Genomic DNA, 16,921 nt, shown 5'->3' on the forward strand with positions numbered 1-16,921 from the left:
TCATTGGTCTCAGCAACAAAAAGTACAGAAGGAGTAAAGCTAAGCAGAAAGAAAAGGACCTGATCCAAAGGAGATTCTAACAGCTTTGCTCTTGCTTTGATTGGTTGAGCTTCTGTCATGTTTCATGCAGTGTGAATGCTGCTGTTTTGGTGAACAGGCACTCAGAGTAGCTCCACTGAAATGTCTCTCTTACACCCCTTTGCTGAATGTGGAAACTAAACAATTACGCTATTCTTGGCCGTTACCATATGGCATCTGAAACTCATAATTTTCAACTCTGAATGTATATTTGTGATCTAAAGCAGAATTCATTGAGTAGCAAATGTAATAGGATTACTTGACATTCACTTTTGTTCCAGCTTCAGTTTTGCTGAGCAGTGCAGACAGCGTGCAGAAGGTACAGGTGGCTGGAATGAGCTTCTGAAATTACCTCAACTTAAATGTGGTTAACTGTGCCTCTTACATTCTGACCAGTTGTTTGTACAATTTGTCACATCAGGAAGTTTTCATTAAAGCCAAAGGGCACCATTTCTGGTTGTTCAGTTTAAAGCAAAGCAGTATCTTATTCAATAATATGTATCTAGCCCACAAGTATTTGATTTTATTTGCTTTTATTAAAAATATATTAAACTATTTCTAGATTATGGATCTGTTGGGAGGTGACTCCAATTGTCAGTTACCTCCTGTATTTAAAAATATTTGAATAATTAGTCTAAATTTGTCTAGCTTGGGCTTAGTGCCATATGCATCACTTGGCTAAACTGAGAAACAAGTTATTCTCAGAATCTAGGCAAGCAAAAAAATAAATAACAGACTGATGATTAATAGTGCTGATCACAGTTAATTTTTCTAATCTATTGGCTATCTGTCAGGGGATTCATGCTGTTGTTTTTTTGTTTGCTTGTTTGTTTTTGTCATCTGAACTTTAATTGTACTGTATTTTTTTTTTTCAAATGCTTGGAAAAATGCATTTTATTAATTCATCTGCTTTTATAGATGGAGTTTATGGGATAAAAATTGATGCTCTTGGTCCTATATCCAGTTACTGCAGGTTACCCCAAACCCTTCAATTTGGGTCACAAAGGTTAAATGTCTGCTTCACTGATATAGGAAGCAGAGTGATCAGTTGAAATATATGCATTCATACTCACAAGCTTCCTATTCTCATTTATGTAAGAATCTAGAAACTCATTATGTATATCAGGAGTTGAATATATGTAATTCAGATATGGGTGTGTTCACTTATTAAAATGCATGGAAAAAATGAGTTTGAATGCATTGGCTTTCTCTACATGTACAGCCCACACAGTTTTTTTTGGCCAGTCTCTTTACAGAGCCCAAAGTTAAATTTTGTCATATGTACTTCGAAAGCACTTCCACCATTTTCTGTGAGTTTATTATGTTTTTATGTCTTATTTATTGGAAAAAGAACAGAGGTGAAAGGGAAGAAAAACAAAGAAACAAGCAAATAAACAAACAAAAAAAACAACAGATAAGTGAACAAATTAAATACTCTGCTGTAGAACCAGATCGATTTTTTTTGTTTGAACTTACAATGATACATCCTCAATCATGTTCTACTTAGATACATACACTTGTCTATTTGAACATTATTAAAATGTTAGCGTTATGTGATGTCATTTTCTGGACAAACTATTTGATGGATTTGAGTCAGCTACAGTATACAGATCTCTGCTCCATATTCCCTGTATAATTTCCTTCAGAAACCATGTCAAAATGCAGGATTGAGGATTCTGGAGACAGGATCTTGATCAGCTTCAGTCAAATGCAAATATAACTGCAAGACATCAAATATTTTAAGCATGATGAAAATGTTTATGATCACCCATCATCATATAGTTCTTTTCATCCATTAGATCAGTCTCTGTTATCTATTCCTTACCCTACTGAAGAGGCTTTGTCAGAACTTAACTCATCTGAGATTAAAATAACAACCTAACACAAAGAGAAACAACCCAACCCCACAACAATAATTCATTTCCAAGGTAAAGTCGTAGGTGATGAAAGATGTCAGGGAAGTGTCATAGCATTATTCCAAATACCATTATTACATTCTTTCAAGAAATACAAGTGCAAGAGGAAAGCTGTAGTACTCAACCAGATTAAAAAGAAATAGTAACAGCAGTATCCTACTTCTTATCAATCTCATTTAATTTCACCTTTTAATGTATGTATGTTTAGGAAGGTTTTCTTTAACAATTAATTATTCTTAATTTATTCTTAATTTATTTGTCAACTGAATGCTATATTAAAAAGTAAAAATGCTCTAAGAACAAAACTTATTTTGTTATTTTTGTTTAGGGAATGGTTTTTTCTTTAGATGGAAATAAAACAAGGTAAAATGTGCATGTGTCTGAGCAAAAGTGTAACCAGAAAGAATTAAGTTTGTGGTTTTACCACTGACATTTAGCACTGCTGGAGAGTGCTCATGCTGTTAATGCTTTGCTTGAAAAGTAGGTTAGAAGTCATATGTGCACAACAATTATCTGTGTAGTCTCCTGACTTCCACTACTGTGCCTGCCTGCCTGTCTGAATGTTTAGCGTGAGCAAAAATATGGCTCCAGTCATGTTACATTGTTCTGTGGATCTTCTGTGAAGCGAGACAGTTTTAGTAGCGTAAATTTTAAGTTATATTTAGTTATGAATTAAAACAGAATTAGATCCAAGTGTGAAGTGATTTGCTGAAAATAGCTTTTTATAGAAACCTCCTCCCTGTCTCTGCACCCTGAGTTTTCATTATCTTAGTACCTCATGGGTTTAGAGAGGTTTTCGTTTTCTTTTACATTTAGAAATGTGGAATAAGTTTTAAATCCATTTTCCTAATGTTGTCGTTGTTCAAAATCTGCCATCTAGCTAGAACTTGTTACCTCTACACCTGGAATTCAAATTGCTCTTTATAACAGTTGATATAATAAACTTTTGCTTATTTGTTTAGTGGTCTGTAACCATATCAGTACGTGTGCAGATTTCCCTTCTATACTGAATCTCTATTATGTGACTATTGCTTTCTGTTTATGGAAGCTTTCTGCCTAATGTCCTTGCTAATTTTTCATCCCCCTGTGTCACGTTGAGAATAAGATATCTTCTCATGATTAAGAACAAAGCAAATAACCAAATGATTTATGCACTTTTATTTAAGAATGGTCTAGGAAAGTGTTCTGTACCTCAGTGCAGCATCTTCGTGCAGTGATTTTTATCAGTTGTTTACCACATTTAACTTCATTTAACAGAAAAACCATTTTGGAATACAGAACTCATGTAAAAATAAATGTTGATAATTATGTAATTATCTAAAGTTAGAAATATGAAATAAGCTGCTCACCACTTCAGTTCTGCGTGTCAGAACCTGTGTTTCTTCTGCTCAGAAAGAGTAAAGGTCAAAAGGAGAGAATTAGCAACAGGAGCTCTGTATTTTCATGGAGACTCAAGTTGTCGTGGTTCTGTATGTCATGTGGGAATCATTAAGTGCCTTATAGTTTTGCTATGATATTGCACATTATTCTGAGTAATCGATTTAGTGGAAAATGACTTTTGGAGGTTGAACCTTTCCGCCATTTTGTTGCCGGAAGTTGAACCTGCCTGCCATTTTGTTGCCAGAAGTTAAACCTGCCCGCCATTTTGTTGCTGCGTGACAGGTGGCAGCAGAGGGGCAGTCTGACACAGAAGTGTCGGAGCAAATCTGTGGAACTGAATTGGTCCGTGAGAAAAAATGTCACCCATTGACATTCATTGGTGCTTGGTGAGCATTAATGGAGACCAAAAAATGTCTGTGAGCAGAGTGAGGCAATAGGTGGAGTGTTTCAGTAGTGGTGACAGGACAGAAGCCAGATCTTTATGAGCATGGCCTGCAGGCCTTTGTTCATCACTGGCAAAAATGCACAGCTAATGGTGGTGACTGTGTTGAAAAATAGTGTTTTGTAGCTGAGAATTAGTTCTACTCAATGGTGTTATTTTACTCTTTGTATTGGTTGTAGTTTCCATGGAAATATACAGGAAGCATTAATTTGAGAGCAAGCTGCATAGAATCCCGCTGGAAATTTATTGTAGCTGAATGTTTTTCATAATTAAGCCATCCTGAACCCATTCTAAGTACTTGTAATGTCATTGTTTTTACTGCTTCTATTTGGAAATGTACATTCTAAATTAAGTTTAATCTTGCTGCATTCCTGGTATTTCAATATAATATTATCAGATTCCTACTTTACAGTATAAAATTGTTACTTTTAAAAATTACTGTTTTATTGTCATTTTCTCTGAAAATAAGCTGAAATGATGACCAGGAACATGACAGAAATAGAAGGCAGATATTTCATGTTGTCAGATGGAAAGGAAGGTTATTTTCCTCGTATTCCCAATTAAAATGATACAGTGATTTTTGCTTAAAAGAATGCTCAGTCATAAGGACAAGTAACATGGTTAGAAATGTGGTGGGTGGTGTGGGAGTGGAGAGAATTACATGCAAAATTTGGAAGGAGTGTGCTTTGTCATTTGAAAACTTACTCAGTTAACAAATTTGTCAAAGAATGCGGGGAATTTTAGAAATGAAAATAATTAGTGACATCTTTAGTTTTGGCCAGGAGTGATAACAAAATACTCGTGACCAAGAAGTAAGTGCTGGCAAAGAGGTTAGAGTAAGTTGCACAATATCGTGAACTACTGAAAGTTTATCTTCTTGGTACCCTTCGTTTTTTTAACTGGAAACATAGATGTTCCTAAGTTTGTGAACTGTCTTGGGAAATTTGAATTACTTCTTTATGAAGGAATTTTACAAATTTTCTGTGTCAGGCTGGAGATGACGGTATAGATAATTTTAGCTGTAACATTACTGGTAACTCTTTGTCTTAGAGAAATTCATTTTAGGTACACTAATGCATGGCTTTATGGTTGAGCCTTTACAAGTTGAACTCCCTAGAAGCTTCTTTATGGAGTTCAGGCAACTGTTGGAATGTGCTGTTGTTTGTTGATGTCACTGCTAGTTTCAAACAATGTGTGCATTTCCTTTCCAATTAACAGTGCTTTTGAAGTTTTGACAGCGGTTAACTTCTTGTGAGAATGCTAACAATTCAATTAGTTGATTAACTAATCAGTCAGCTTATTAATTGAAATGTATTTTTTTTTTTTTTCAAGGGAACGAAAGAAACTGAAGGAGAAGAGGAGTCTGGTTTAATTGCGCCTGCTGAAGTCTTTGCTCCTAAGAGTCTGGTGCTTGTGTCCAGACTAGATTATCCAGAAATTTTCAGGGTAAAGAACTTGCCATTGCCATTTATAATGTATGTCAGTGGACAAATCTGTTTTTAATGAGTAGCAGTGACAGGAATTCTGATTTGAAATGACTCAAGATTGACTTGGGAATTTAACAGCAAAAATTGACTTAGAGTGAGCTTGATAAAATTCAATTTCTGTGACAGCAAATAACGTCTCTAGATTAGAACAGTGCTTTTTTTACTCTCCAAGTACTTCTATGTCTTTATAGAGAACAAAATAATAAGCTGACATCAGAAAAATCTCTATATAATGAAGGGAATTATTAGGACAAAACCTGACTTGCTCAGGTAAAAATAACACCTTAACAATAATTGATTAAATATTTAATGGTAAACTAATAGTGAAATCTTACTTTCTTCCATAAGTAAGGTAAAAATGTCAGAGCCTCTTCCAGATCAAATTAAAACGCCTGACAGAAATTTAGGATCTGGGATTACTTTCAGCTGTTGAGATTTGGCTGATCAGAGATAAATTAAAAGCTCAAATTTTTATTAAGCTAGTATATATTAACAGAAACAAATATAATTCAGCTTACAGATCAAGCTTGAAAAATCACTCAGTGGTAAGTTGTCAGTAGAGATGAAGGATGATGGTATCAACTCACACTAAAATTCCATACAACCGAATATTTCGTCTCTCCTTGTGGCGTTTACTGAATGCAGAACAAAGTGTGTAGGAAGAGGGCAGGCTGTAGGAATAATTCCACTGAATACTTTCCCAGACCAATGTGAATTATAGTTTAATGACATCCTGAACCAGAGGTGTCAATTGTATGATTTTTTCATATAATTTGTCCAGTTTCTTGACTCTTGATTTTATAACATCTCATGGCAAGGGATTTCATAGCTTAACTATGTGTTATATGAGAAGTTACTGTTGGAAGCATGTCTAAGAAGAGGATTCCAAAGATATTTCCTGAATTATCAAAATTTTAGCAGTTAAAAGGCACCAGAAGCATATTGTGGAATGGAGTTATTTTATTCGAAGGCTTTTTGGAACATAATGCTAAGTCATTTTATGTTGAATTTAAAATGATAAAGATGCATCTTCATTTTCTCGATCAAAAGCAAATAAATCCATGCATAACAAGTACAGAAATGCTGAGATGTTGATGTATTTATATTAAATCATTTTAAATATATTTATATTGAAATAATGAAGTTAAATAACATGCAGGGCTGTTGAGTCTTGATGCTAGTTTTACAGTGAATCTGAGAAGCTCATTGGTTCATCTGTGTTTTACTCTGTAAACCAGTCAGATTTAGGTCCAAATAGTTCATATTGCAGATGAAGCTATGATAATTTTACAAGCATGGTCATTTAAAAATTAATTGTTAGTAAAGTACTTTTAGTATTATTGAACAAAGCTCAAGTACTGAACATTGAATTTCTTGTTATGAAAGATTGTATTTGCACCTGCCAGAACACATGTTGCTTTTATGTCCAAGTTCATTTTTTTAATGAGTATTTACTTCTATAGCATGTTTGATTGGAACATACTTCACTACATTAATCTTTATTAGACACATTCATGTTTTTAAAATTATATGCATATCTTTAAGTAATTTCAAATTATTCCCTTTATTTATATTTCCTGTGTCTTTGTAGGCTTGCCTTGGACTGATCTATACTGTGTATGTGGACAGCCTGAATGTGTCCCTGGAGGCCCTCATTGCAAATCTCTGTTCATGCCTTGTCCCTGCTTCTGGAGGGTCTCAGGTAAATGGAAAAAAAAAAGTTATTTTTCCAGTTAATTGAATTTATGAAGAAAACAAAAAAAAATTCTTTAAATATTTTTGTTGAAAAAAAGATCATAGTTCAGCTGAGTGCTTTCCCTGTGGCCTGTCTTCTAAAGAGAGCAAAAATTCCATTCCAGTATAAGGTCAAAGGGTTAATTTTGTCACTGAGTTGGCTTTTTACAAGGCACAGTAACAAATCAAGCAGTTTTTATAAGTTTAGTTTTTAATAATAACACATGTTAGGGAAAATTTATGCTTGCTATATGTATTTTAAAAGGGTTTTTTGTTGTTGTTTGTTCATTTTGTTTTGTTTTACATATTCTTTCCTTTAGTTCATTTACCTGTGTCTTTTCCTTGATGCAACTGAGTATGCCATTGATCTTTGGTAACTGTTTTAAATTTCTGTTTCAAAAAAAGAAAACAAAACACAACCTTGAGCATATTTCTTTTTTTTCTTTTCTTTTTTTCCAGAATTAATTCCCCAGGTAGCCCATGCATTTGTAAATAACAAAAAAGTTTGTAAATACACTTCTTTCTCCTTTTTACTTTGGTTTCATATGAACAAAAAGTCAGGTTTGTTTGTTGATTTACTTCAAATAAATGATTCCTATATGTGAATAGGTTTCCTACAGCCGGTTGGATCTTATTTACTTGATCTTCACCTTATGCTGTGACATTACTGGGAAATTATAGTTCTTATCATGAAACACAACTGGAAACTAAGAATGCAAATGGAAATATTTTAATAATAGATTTTATGTGCATTTTCTCATGCTTTGTATCCAATCTATGGATTATCAACCTTCTTGAAATTGTGCAAGTTCCTAATTCTTTTCTGTTTTGCCTGGCTCCTTTGGAATTTCTCTTAAAGGTAAATGCAGCAAAATCTCCTTTTAGCCTAGTCAGATCTCCATGATTGCTCCCTAACCTTTCAGTTTTGAAAGGAAGTAGTTAGATAGTATCTTTTTTTCTTTTTTTTTGGTTGGAAGCCCTCTTTTTAGTGGTATTTGAACTGCATGTCACAGGTTTTGGTGGTCCACTTGAACTTCTGGCTCTTCTTTCTGTCCCCCCATTTTTTTTTTCTTTTTTCCTCTCTGTCCATAAGTATGATTTTTGTCCCTGGCAATGTCTTCTGCTAGAAGTCAGGGAAAATTTGTTTCATCTTCTGGTTTCTTTCTTAAAATGAAATGATCTATCACTTGCAACTTAAATTCGTTGATGTCAAAATTCAATTTTAACCAAAAAATCAGTTTTTCTGTTTTCTTTCTTAAGCTCATGCTTCCAGGGCTAAATGTAAATTGTGTCTTAGAATGGAAACACTCTTCTGATGTTTATCTACTGAAGTCTTTGAAGGGCCTCCCAGATTGTTTGTGTGCCCAATGCTGAAATGATCAACTGCAAAGCTAGTTACTAGCCTGCATCCAGGTCTGCTGCTTAAGTGCTGGGCAAGAGGATCTCTGCCACAGCTCAGGGACTTACTTGGTTTTACTGTGGAATGTTTTGCTTTCAGACATCTGCTGTGCAGCAACTAGCATTTGCTACCTTCATACTTTCAGTGATCTTGAAAGCAAGATTATTTTGCAGTTATAATATTTTTTGAGCTGTGATACACAGGCATATTCCTTTCACTCTCACTTCCTATCTCCCTTGTTGGGTGTATGTTCTTGTGTTGGAAAGGTAACTGAACTTTTAATTCTACTGAAATCTTCTGAGTGGGAACATAGGACTAGCAGGAGTGCGCTCTTCAGTATGCAGATGTCACTTGGGGAAAAAGTTTAGTCTTGTGATAGAGCCATGAGTATGGGCATGCAGGAAACTCATATCAAAAAACTTCAATTACAAAATAATATAGCTTTTCTGAATTGAATGTGTCGTATGGTTTTTTTTTTCCCTAAGGGTCTTTTATTGTACTGTTAAAAATGTAGTATTGAATGCCTTCAAAGGCATGACTGTTTAATTCAGTGAGCTCACAAGGACGGCATTATCACACTATGCATTCAAGAGGTCATATATTGACCTCAAATTATATTTTGGATCTATGTTAGTTCAGTTATTCTTACTGATTTTAAGATTCCGTATACAAAAGAAATAATTTTTACAGAATGAATCACTTTATGACAACAGTATATTTATTCTATATAAATTAAACTTATACTAAAAATATATATATATTTGCTTCTACAGAAATTGTTTTCTTTGGGAGCTGGAGACCGACAACTGATACAGACTCCTCTACATGATAGCCTTCCTGTTACAGGCACCAGCGTGGCTCTTCTCTTTCAGCAGCTGGGTACGTCTATGTCTGCCCTGCTCTGGGGGAGGTGGGGAAAATAATAAGAATTCACAGAGTGAATTATTTTCTGTTCATATTGAGTTCATATCCTGTGCCAAGAAAGCTACATGGTTAATATTAATTTGTTTTGAATGAAAGAATGACTAATAGTGCTTTTATCCCCTAATCAGGCATTCATATAAACTTTTTGTACATCTTGCCTGCAGTACAATAGCTCCAATATTATCCACTATCTGCAAATGTGTTGTGAACAGAGGTGAGCTTGGCCTGCTCAATTATGGCAGCGTTCATGTAGAAAGATTCTCTACCCCTTGGGTACTGTTCAAACTGAATAAAACCCAGTAGGAATTATTCAAGTCAAAACAGTACTAACTTATGTTTCCTACTCCAGCTAGTTGTAAGACCTAGTGATTTGGCACTGGAAAATCCTCTAGACAACAGAAGATTTCATATGGTGGAGCTGTCAAAGTATATATCACAGGAATTGATATCAGATCTGATAAGTACAATATAAATACTTAATAGTATTCTTTCAAAAAGAGTGTTATTCCAAGAGAAATATTAATATTTTATTGATAGATGCAACTAATGCTATAGATGCTGCTTATCCTGACCACAGTTCCTGAGGTTTTACTTTGCTTATTATACCAAGATTCATTAGAATTAGCCTGAGCACACCACAGGCAATGGTTCAGTCATGGAAAGGTCTAACAGCATCTTTCTGTTTGGTGAGGATGTGAATTATGACATGAGTCACAATATGGTATGGTATGCTTGTTCTTTAAGTATGATATGAGGTAATATATATTCTAGGGCAATTGTAGCAAAGGTTACTGCAGATTCTCAGTTCTGAAAATGTCAAAGGAAGCAAGGTTTTTAGCTATTGCTTAGACAGATCAGTTACTGTGTGACGTGTGGCCTTTGTATGGCAAATTGGGGTTGTATTATTTTATGTCACAAGATCAAACTGAGATAACAAAGACAAACCTTTTCATGTATCAGATTTATAGAGAGAAAGTATGTAAAGAGAGAGTGGGAATGTGAGTATGGAAGGGGAACCCAGGAGTACCATCTCTTCCTCTCAGATTCTTAGTAAGGTCAAGTGTGCAGAGAGAGCCTTTTAAATCCCACTCATTTTGTATAGAACAAAATAATAACACTTTTGTATGAGAATTTAATATCTTTCAGATACATGGGATTTAAGGTGATATTATTAACCACATTTTATTAATGGATAAATATAGGTTCACTGATGTCATGTAACTCCCTGAAGAGTTGCTATAGAAGGGTATTAGAGAGTTTAAAATGTAACTAAGATGCTTAGTGTAATACACTAGCCATCACTAATACTTATTTTTAAGCCTTATTTTTTTAAATTCTTTAATTCCCAATTAGATCGTTTACACTCTGCTATTGTACACTTCTGACTTACTCTTTGTCTACCATCTCTTCTGTTACCATTCTCACTTAGTTTTCTTGCTGTAAATATTCTCGTTTCTGTACTTATGTTTTTTTTTTCTTTCTGTAAGTTGCACTAATTTTTGGAGTTCTGATCTTTCTTGTGTTTTAATAGCATGTAAGGAGTACAAGAAAGAGTCAGTAAGCACAAATACACCATGTACCCATTCCAAGTATGCTGCATGGAAGAAATATGAAACTCAGCAGGAGAGGGAAAGGGAGAAAATGCGGGAAGGCTTCCTTATTACTCACTGTTCTGATTAGTGACACTTCATGTTGGCCCAAAGAGAGAGATAGAAGAAAGTATGTGTAATAGATAGAGGGAAGTTTGTGATTATAAAACTTGGCATAGAACTACAAGCTTACATCCCATTTCCCTGAAAAGATGATACAAGTTCCTAAGGAGAGGAAAAAAAAAATGATTCCTGTCTTTTGTACTGTAACATCGTTTTCTCGTTTCCTCAGTGCTCCAGAATTTTTGTATGAGCCTAACTGATATTTTTGTGTAGCTCTTCTTTCTGTCTCTCCTATTCGTTGGTGTGATGGAGGATGGGAATCTTGTAAAATTCCGCTGCATGGGAATGTCAGTTCCCAGCTGATGTCTCTTTCAAAGTTTTTTGGGTCTCAGTATCTTGAGGATATAGCACAGTCTTGTAAGTTAGAAGGGTGGGCCCGGGTGAACCTAATAAGTTCAAAACGGCAAAGTGCAGGGTTCTGCACTTGGGCCAGAGGACCCCCACGCATCTATACAGACTGGAAGGAGCAGTCCTTGAGAGCAGCTCTGCAGAGAAGGACCTGGGGGTCCTGATGGATGACAAACTTAACATGAGCCAGCAGTGTGCTCTTGCAGATCGGAAAGCAAATGGTATCCTGGGCTCCATCATGAGAGGGGTAGCCAGCAGGGACAGGGAGGTGATTGTCCCTCTCTACTCTGCTCTTGTGAGGCCCCATCTGGAGTACTGTGTGCAGGTATGGAGCCCCCAGTACAAGAAAGACAGAGAGCTGTTGGAGAGGGTCCAGAGGAGGGCCACGAAGATGATCAGGGGGCTGGAGCACCTTCTCTACGAAGACAGGATGAGGGAGCTGGACTTGTTCAGCCTGGAGAAGAGAAGGCTGCGGGGTGACCTCATTGCAGCCTTTCAGTACCTGAAGGGAGTAAACTCTTTTGAAAGGGTAGATAACAGCAGGACAAGGGGGAGCGGTTTTAAGTTGAAAGAGGGAAGATTTAGTTTGGATGTTAGGGGGAAGTTCTTTACCAGGAGAGTGGTGAGGTGCTGGAACGGGCTGCCCAGAGAGGTTGTGGATGCCCCGTCCCTGGAGATGTTCAAGGCCAGGTTGGATGCAGCCCTGGGCAACCTGGTCTAGTAAATGGGGAGGTTGGTGGCCCTGCCCGGCCGGGGGGTTGGAGATTCATGATCCTTGAGGTCCCTTCCAACCCAGGCCATTCTGTGATTCTGTGTGATTCTGTGACACAAATTAAAGAATGTTTGCATTTGCATAGTGTACATCGCTTTACAGAATAGCACATAGCTCCTTTCACGTGTAGGTGGTGTATATCTTTGATAGAATTGTTATATTCTTCTAAGGGCAAGGTTTGTCAGTGTGAAATTTCTGCTTGGATGTACTGAAGAAATGTTGTTAATACAGATGCATATAGCTGTCTGTAATGGTTGTGGAATATAAAATGTTCTTCATTTATTCTCACTTGTTGCATAGCCTTATGTGTAGCATTAATGACAGAGAGTCCTGAATTATGTAGTAGAATCTATGAGCCTATCCCTTTGAAAAAGTTTTTTTCTTTTTTTTCTCTAAAATAGAGTAATACTTTTCTTTAGCCTATTAGAAGGCTTTTGTGCTTTTTGTGATGATAGTAATGCTTGTTCTGTTTCTCAGGTTCTATTTCAACCAAAGCTAAGTGCATCCTTATCTCTACCAACCTGAGCAAAATCATTCAACTTCCATTGTGCAGCATGTTGTTGGCTAGTTTAGTTTGATGATAGCTATGATCCCATCATATGTCTGTGTTCAGAACACAAAGGTTGACAAGACTGTTTGTCGAGTAACAATATGTTCAGTTGTTTCTCTTCTGGTACAAATCATTAATCCTGTTTGAATTACTAATAGAAAATTGAAGAGTAGTTAGAAAAATATTTGTGAACTGGATAAATCACCTTTTTAAAAATAGCTCTTTCTTTGAGAAAGATGGGCGACAAGACAAAATTTACCACTATGAATAGATACGAAAGTAATTTCAACATTTATTTTGAGAAATATTGTGCAATAATAGTCTCATCATGCTTTTTCTTCTTGGCAGGATAATATGTCAGAAGATGACCCTCCCTATATTACCAAGTTTACAGCATATCTGGAAATAGACTTTGTTTTTACTTGGGCCGTAAACTACAGTTGGGAAAAACATCCCCAATGGCTTTAAGCTTCATAACAATGAACATCAGTCTTTGACACTTAAAAACTTACATTCCATTTATTTCAGAAAACGTGATGTGTGTGAATAACATGGCAAAAACCAGGCGTGTAGCTGAATCACTACACCTAAAAAAAAATATATTTCATCACTGAGGATTAGCTGGAATAAGAGTAATCACGAAGCTGCGTTTATGAATGGTCCATGATAAGTAGAAGTGTTTAAATATTCTTCTATTTCTCCTTGCCTATTAGTGAGATGTTAGATATCTGTAAAAGCTTTAAAGCAAGGTAGCCCTTCTGGGGATTGAAGAAGATTTTTATTATTATTGTCTTTTATTCCCTCTCACTATATTAACAATATGCTCCCGTGTCTCAGCTTCAAACTCTTCCTTTCTCCAAGCTCAAGTACTGTTTGCCTGCTCCATTCTGGTGTCGTTATTGAGCATGGCTTTCTTCGGTCATTTGTATTTGAGACATACACCTACATCCCCTCAATGGGCATTATTTCCTAATGAACCGAAGGCAGAAAAGTGTATCAGTGACCTCAACGATATATATTAAAGCAAGAAGCTCAGATTTAATTAGCACTTTTAATTTTTGCTTGTTTCAACAACTGGCAGTATGAATCTCACTGCTAAGCTGATCAGAACAATTAAGAAACAAGATGTTCCTTAAGAATTAATGTTTTGCCCGACTTTGCAAACTCTGAAGACAAGGGTTTTCCTTCATTTGCTTTTTGCTCAGTCTCTTATCTGGGCTGCCTTTCTATCCTCATATTTCCTTTGCTTCATTCAGTAGATCTCAGACCTGTGGGCTTGTGTAGCTATATGGACTTGTTGCTTGGCACCTGCCTTACCTGGAGCGTACTGCCATTTCTGGTCCCTGGCAGCTAGTGGTCTTCAGTTTCCACTGTAAACATACTGAAAGTGTCAAGGAAGACAATGTTTTGGTAGTTTGCAAGTTTGACAAGAGATGCAGTTATGGACCCCTATGGGACCTACTTGCCTGGTACAGTTTCATCCTGAGGAAGAGATTTTTCTTCATCTTAGAACAGGTGTGCTGGTCAGATTGTCAGCACGCTGCAATAAAGCTGGCTTCATTTGTTAATAACCTTCCCAACATATTTTGCTTCCCACAGCACTACCTCAAAAAATCATGATGTGAGCATAATTGTTCATAATTGCTTATATACCTCAAGGATAAACAACACACAGTGCAGCAACTGTTGACCTGTGGAGTAACAGAGAAATGACCTGGTGGAGATTATTTAGAACATTTCATTTCAATTCTGAGAAAAAGAATCAGTGCTGAGTCAGACCTCGGCATCACTGTGCAGCAGAGAATTTCAAGCACTTTGCTTTCCTGAAAAAAAGACTTTGTAGTCTGCTAAGTGTCATTGACAATTCTAGGTGCAAATTAGTAGACAGTATATACCAAAAGAGCAATGTTAGCAGTTATGTCAGAGGTGAGTGATTAACAAAGCTGTTACAGTTAAGCTGCATTGTATTTAGAATAGAGGCTTAAAAGGGTGACTGAGTACCACATGTATCTTAAAGATAAGAGAACCTGAATGTCCTATGAGGAGTGGCTGAGGGAGCTGAGATTGTTTGGTCTGGAGAAGAAGAGGCTCAGGAGGAGACCTTTTCACTCCCTACAAATACCTAAAAAGAGGATGTGGTAAGGTGTGGCTCGACCTCTTCTCCTGCATACCTAGCAATAGAACTAGAGGAAATGGCCTCAAGTTGCACAAGGGGAGGTTCAGGTTGTGTATTTGGAAAAAATTCTTCTTCAAAAGAGCAGTCAAGCACTGGAATGGTCTGCCCATGGAGATGGTTGAGCCACAGACCTTGGAGGTGTTCAGGAAACATTATGATGTACTAAGGGACATGGATTACTGGAGAAACATTGGTGCTAGATGGACAGTGGGACTAGATGATCTTGGAGATCATTTCCAAGATTCCATTGGTGATTCTATGATTCTAATGTCTGGGAAGAGTGCACTGTAATGTGAGATCATAAGACCACAGATGCCTTCTGTTGTAACTCCTGAACTGATTTTCTTTTATGATAAGTGAAAGCTTAAATACCAGGATAGAGATTCTCTAAAATAATTGGTTCCCATCACTCTACTCCTCTTGCATTTCTATTAATCAAGAGGACACAGAAGGATGCAGATATTTTCATTTCCCAGAAGTACAATCCATTTGTGCTGTCTTATTCTTGTGGATATTGGTTTCAAACTCCCTTCTTAGTGACCCTAAAATCTGACTGGCATGAACTGCCTTTTTCTTCCTTTATAGATGCTGTTAACTTGATGTTACTGATTCTTTAGTGTTTTAAATGTCTAAGTCGAAATCAAGCAGAAGAAATATGTTCTGGACTACAAGAGTGTTTTTTGAGAAGGACCCCAATTGTATTCAAAGTATTCATGGCCAGTGCTGTGAATGTAATTCTTAAAGTATTTCTTAAGTTTCAGAAGAGAATAGAGTTCGGCATAAAATAACTGAATGTGCTGGCTTGATTGAAAGTGAAAAGATATAGGAGTGATTAGTTTGTAAGGAACGTAGAGTTTGTAAAGATCTATGTCGGAAGATAATAGGATATTGACCCCAAACTTACTACATTCATAATAATTAAGTCCTTTTAGGTAATACTTCAGCATTTTCCACTTAAAACCAACAGCAACCCAAACCCCTATGATTCTATGCAAATAGATGGCACTTTCATATAGCTTTCTTAACAATTTTTTAAGATTGTATAACAATACTAAGAATGTCATGAATTTGACCATGACTATTATAAAATATCTATTGAATCAAAAAGGAAAAAATTACAATATGATGTTCCTCCAATTAATTAAATTTTGCAATAGCTCATTCTAAAGTGACAACACTTTTTGGATAATACTGTGCTTTGTTTTTATTCTGAATGGAAGCATTAGTAGTTACCTTGCTAGAAAATTTAGAAAGCATAATTCCATAATTAACCCAAGCATCTTTCTACATTCCATAATTAAAGTGGTGAATTTTCAATAAAATAAAACAGTGTTTTGTAGAAGTTAAATACTTTATAGCACATAAATTTAAGACTGTCCTGACAAAATTGTTCCATGAAAAAGAAATATTTTGAAGAAAATGGTCTTAATATTTGCCACCCATTTTATTCTTTCCTTCCAACCCCCAGTGTTGATGATAAGAATAGATGGCTTAAGATTTTCCTCCAGCAGTTCAATCCTTATACTTCAGAGAACTATAACAAAATTTTTGCCATACTTATGCCACGTTTTCGGGTTATGATCAAAGGAATCCGATGTACAACAGAATACTGAAGCAGTGAAGAGAGATCCATGATGACTGATATATAGCAATGCCCTTCTTTTTAGAAAGATAAAATGTGGGGAAATGGTCAGACTAGAAGAAAAGAAGTCCAGTGTGTAATAGCCAGCATGGCACGTAATGATAACAGAATGTGGCTTGTGGGTGATGTTTTTATTAGTCAGCTTTGATTCACTACAAATTTGGTTGATTCCTTCTTAAGTTTTTTGTTAATGTATTACTTACTCTCATTCGTATCACAGGATCTTGCTTTCTAGCAAGTTCATTCTTGGTCATGTAAGAATTTCCCTTGAAAAAGAAGACAATTTCTTCTTGGAATAGGCAAGAAGTTGATTTGCTACAGTAAATTTTAATTAAGAAGAATTTTTAATTCTGTGTTAGGG

At 36.0% G+C, this 16,921-nt stretch overlaps 1 protein-coding gene across 4 annotated transcripts in view; it reads left to right on the forward strand.

The window, feature by feature from the left end:
- SBF2 (SET binding factor 2) overlaps positions 1-16,921 on the forward strand; it is a 232,491-nt gene that overhangs the window by 99,955 nt on the left and 115,615 nt on the right. For all 4 annotated transcript variants that reach the window (XM_015286380.4, XM_015286382.4, NM_001012895.4 and 1 more), the window contains exons 4-6: positions 5,149-5,262; positions 6,895-7,005; positions 9,210-9,315. In XM_015286380.4, the coding sequence (XP_015141866.1) occupies positions 5,149-5,262; positions 6,895-7,005; positions 9,210-9,315 (331 nt within the window). The remainder of the gene's footprint in view (positions 1-5,148; positions 5,263-6,894; positions 7,006-9,209; positions 9,316-16,921) is intronic.

Source organism: Gallus gallus, chromosome 5, assembly GCF_016699485.2.
Source record: "Gallus gallus isolate bGalGal1 chromosome 5, bGalGal1.mat.broiler.GRCg7b, whole genome shotgun sequence".
NCBI lineage: Eukaryota > Metazoa > Chordata > Aves > Galliformes > Phasianidae > Gallus > Gallus gallus.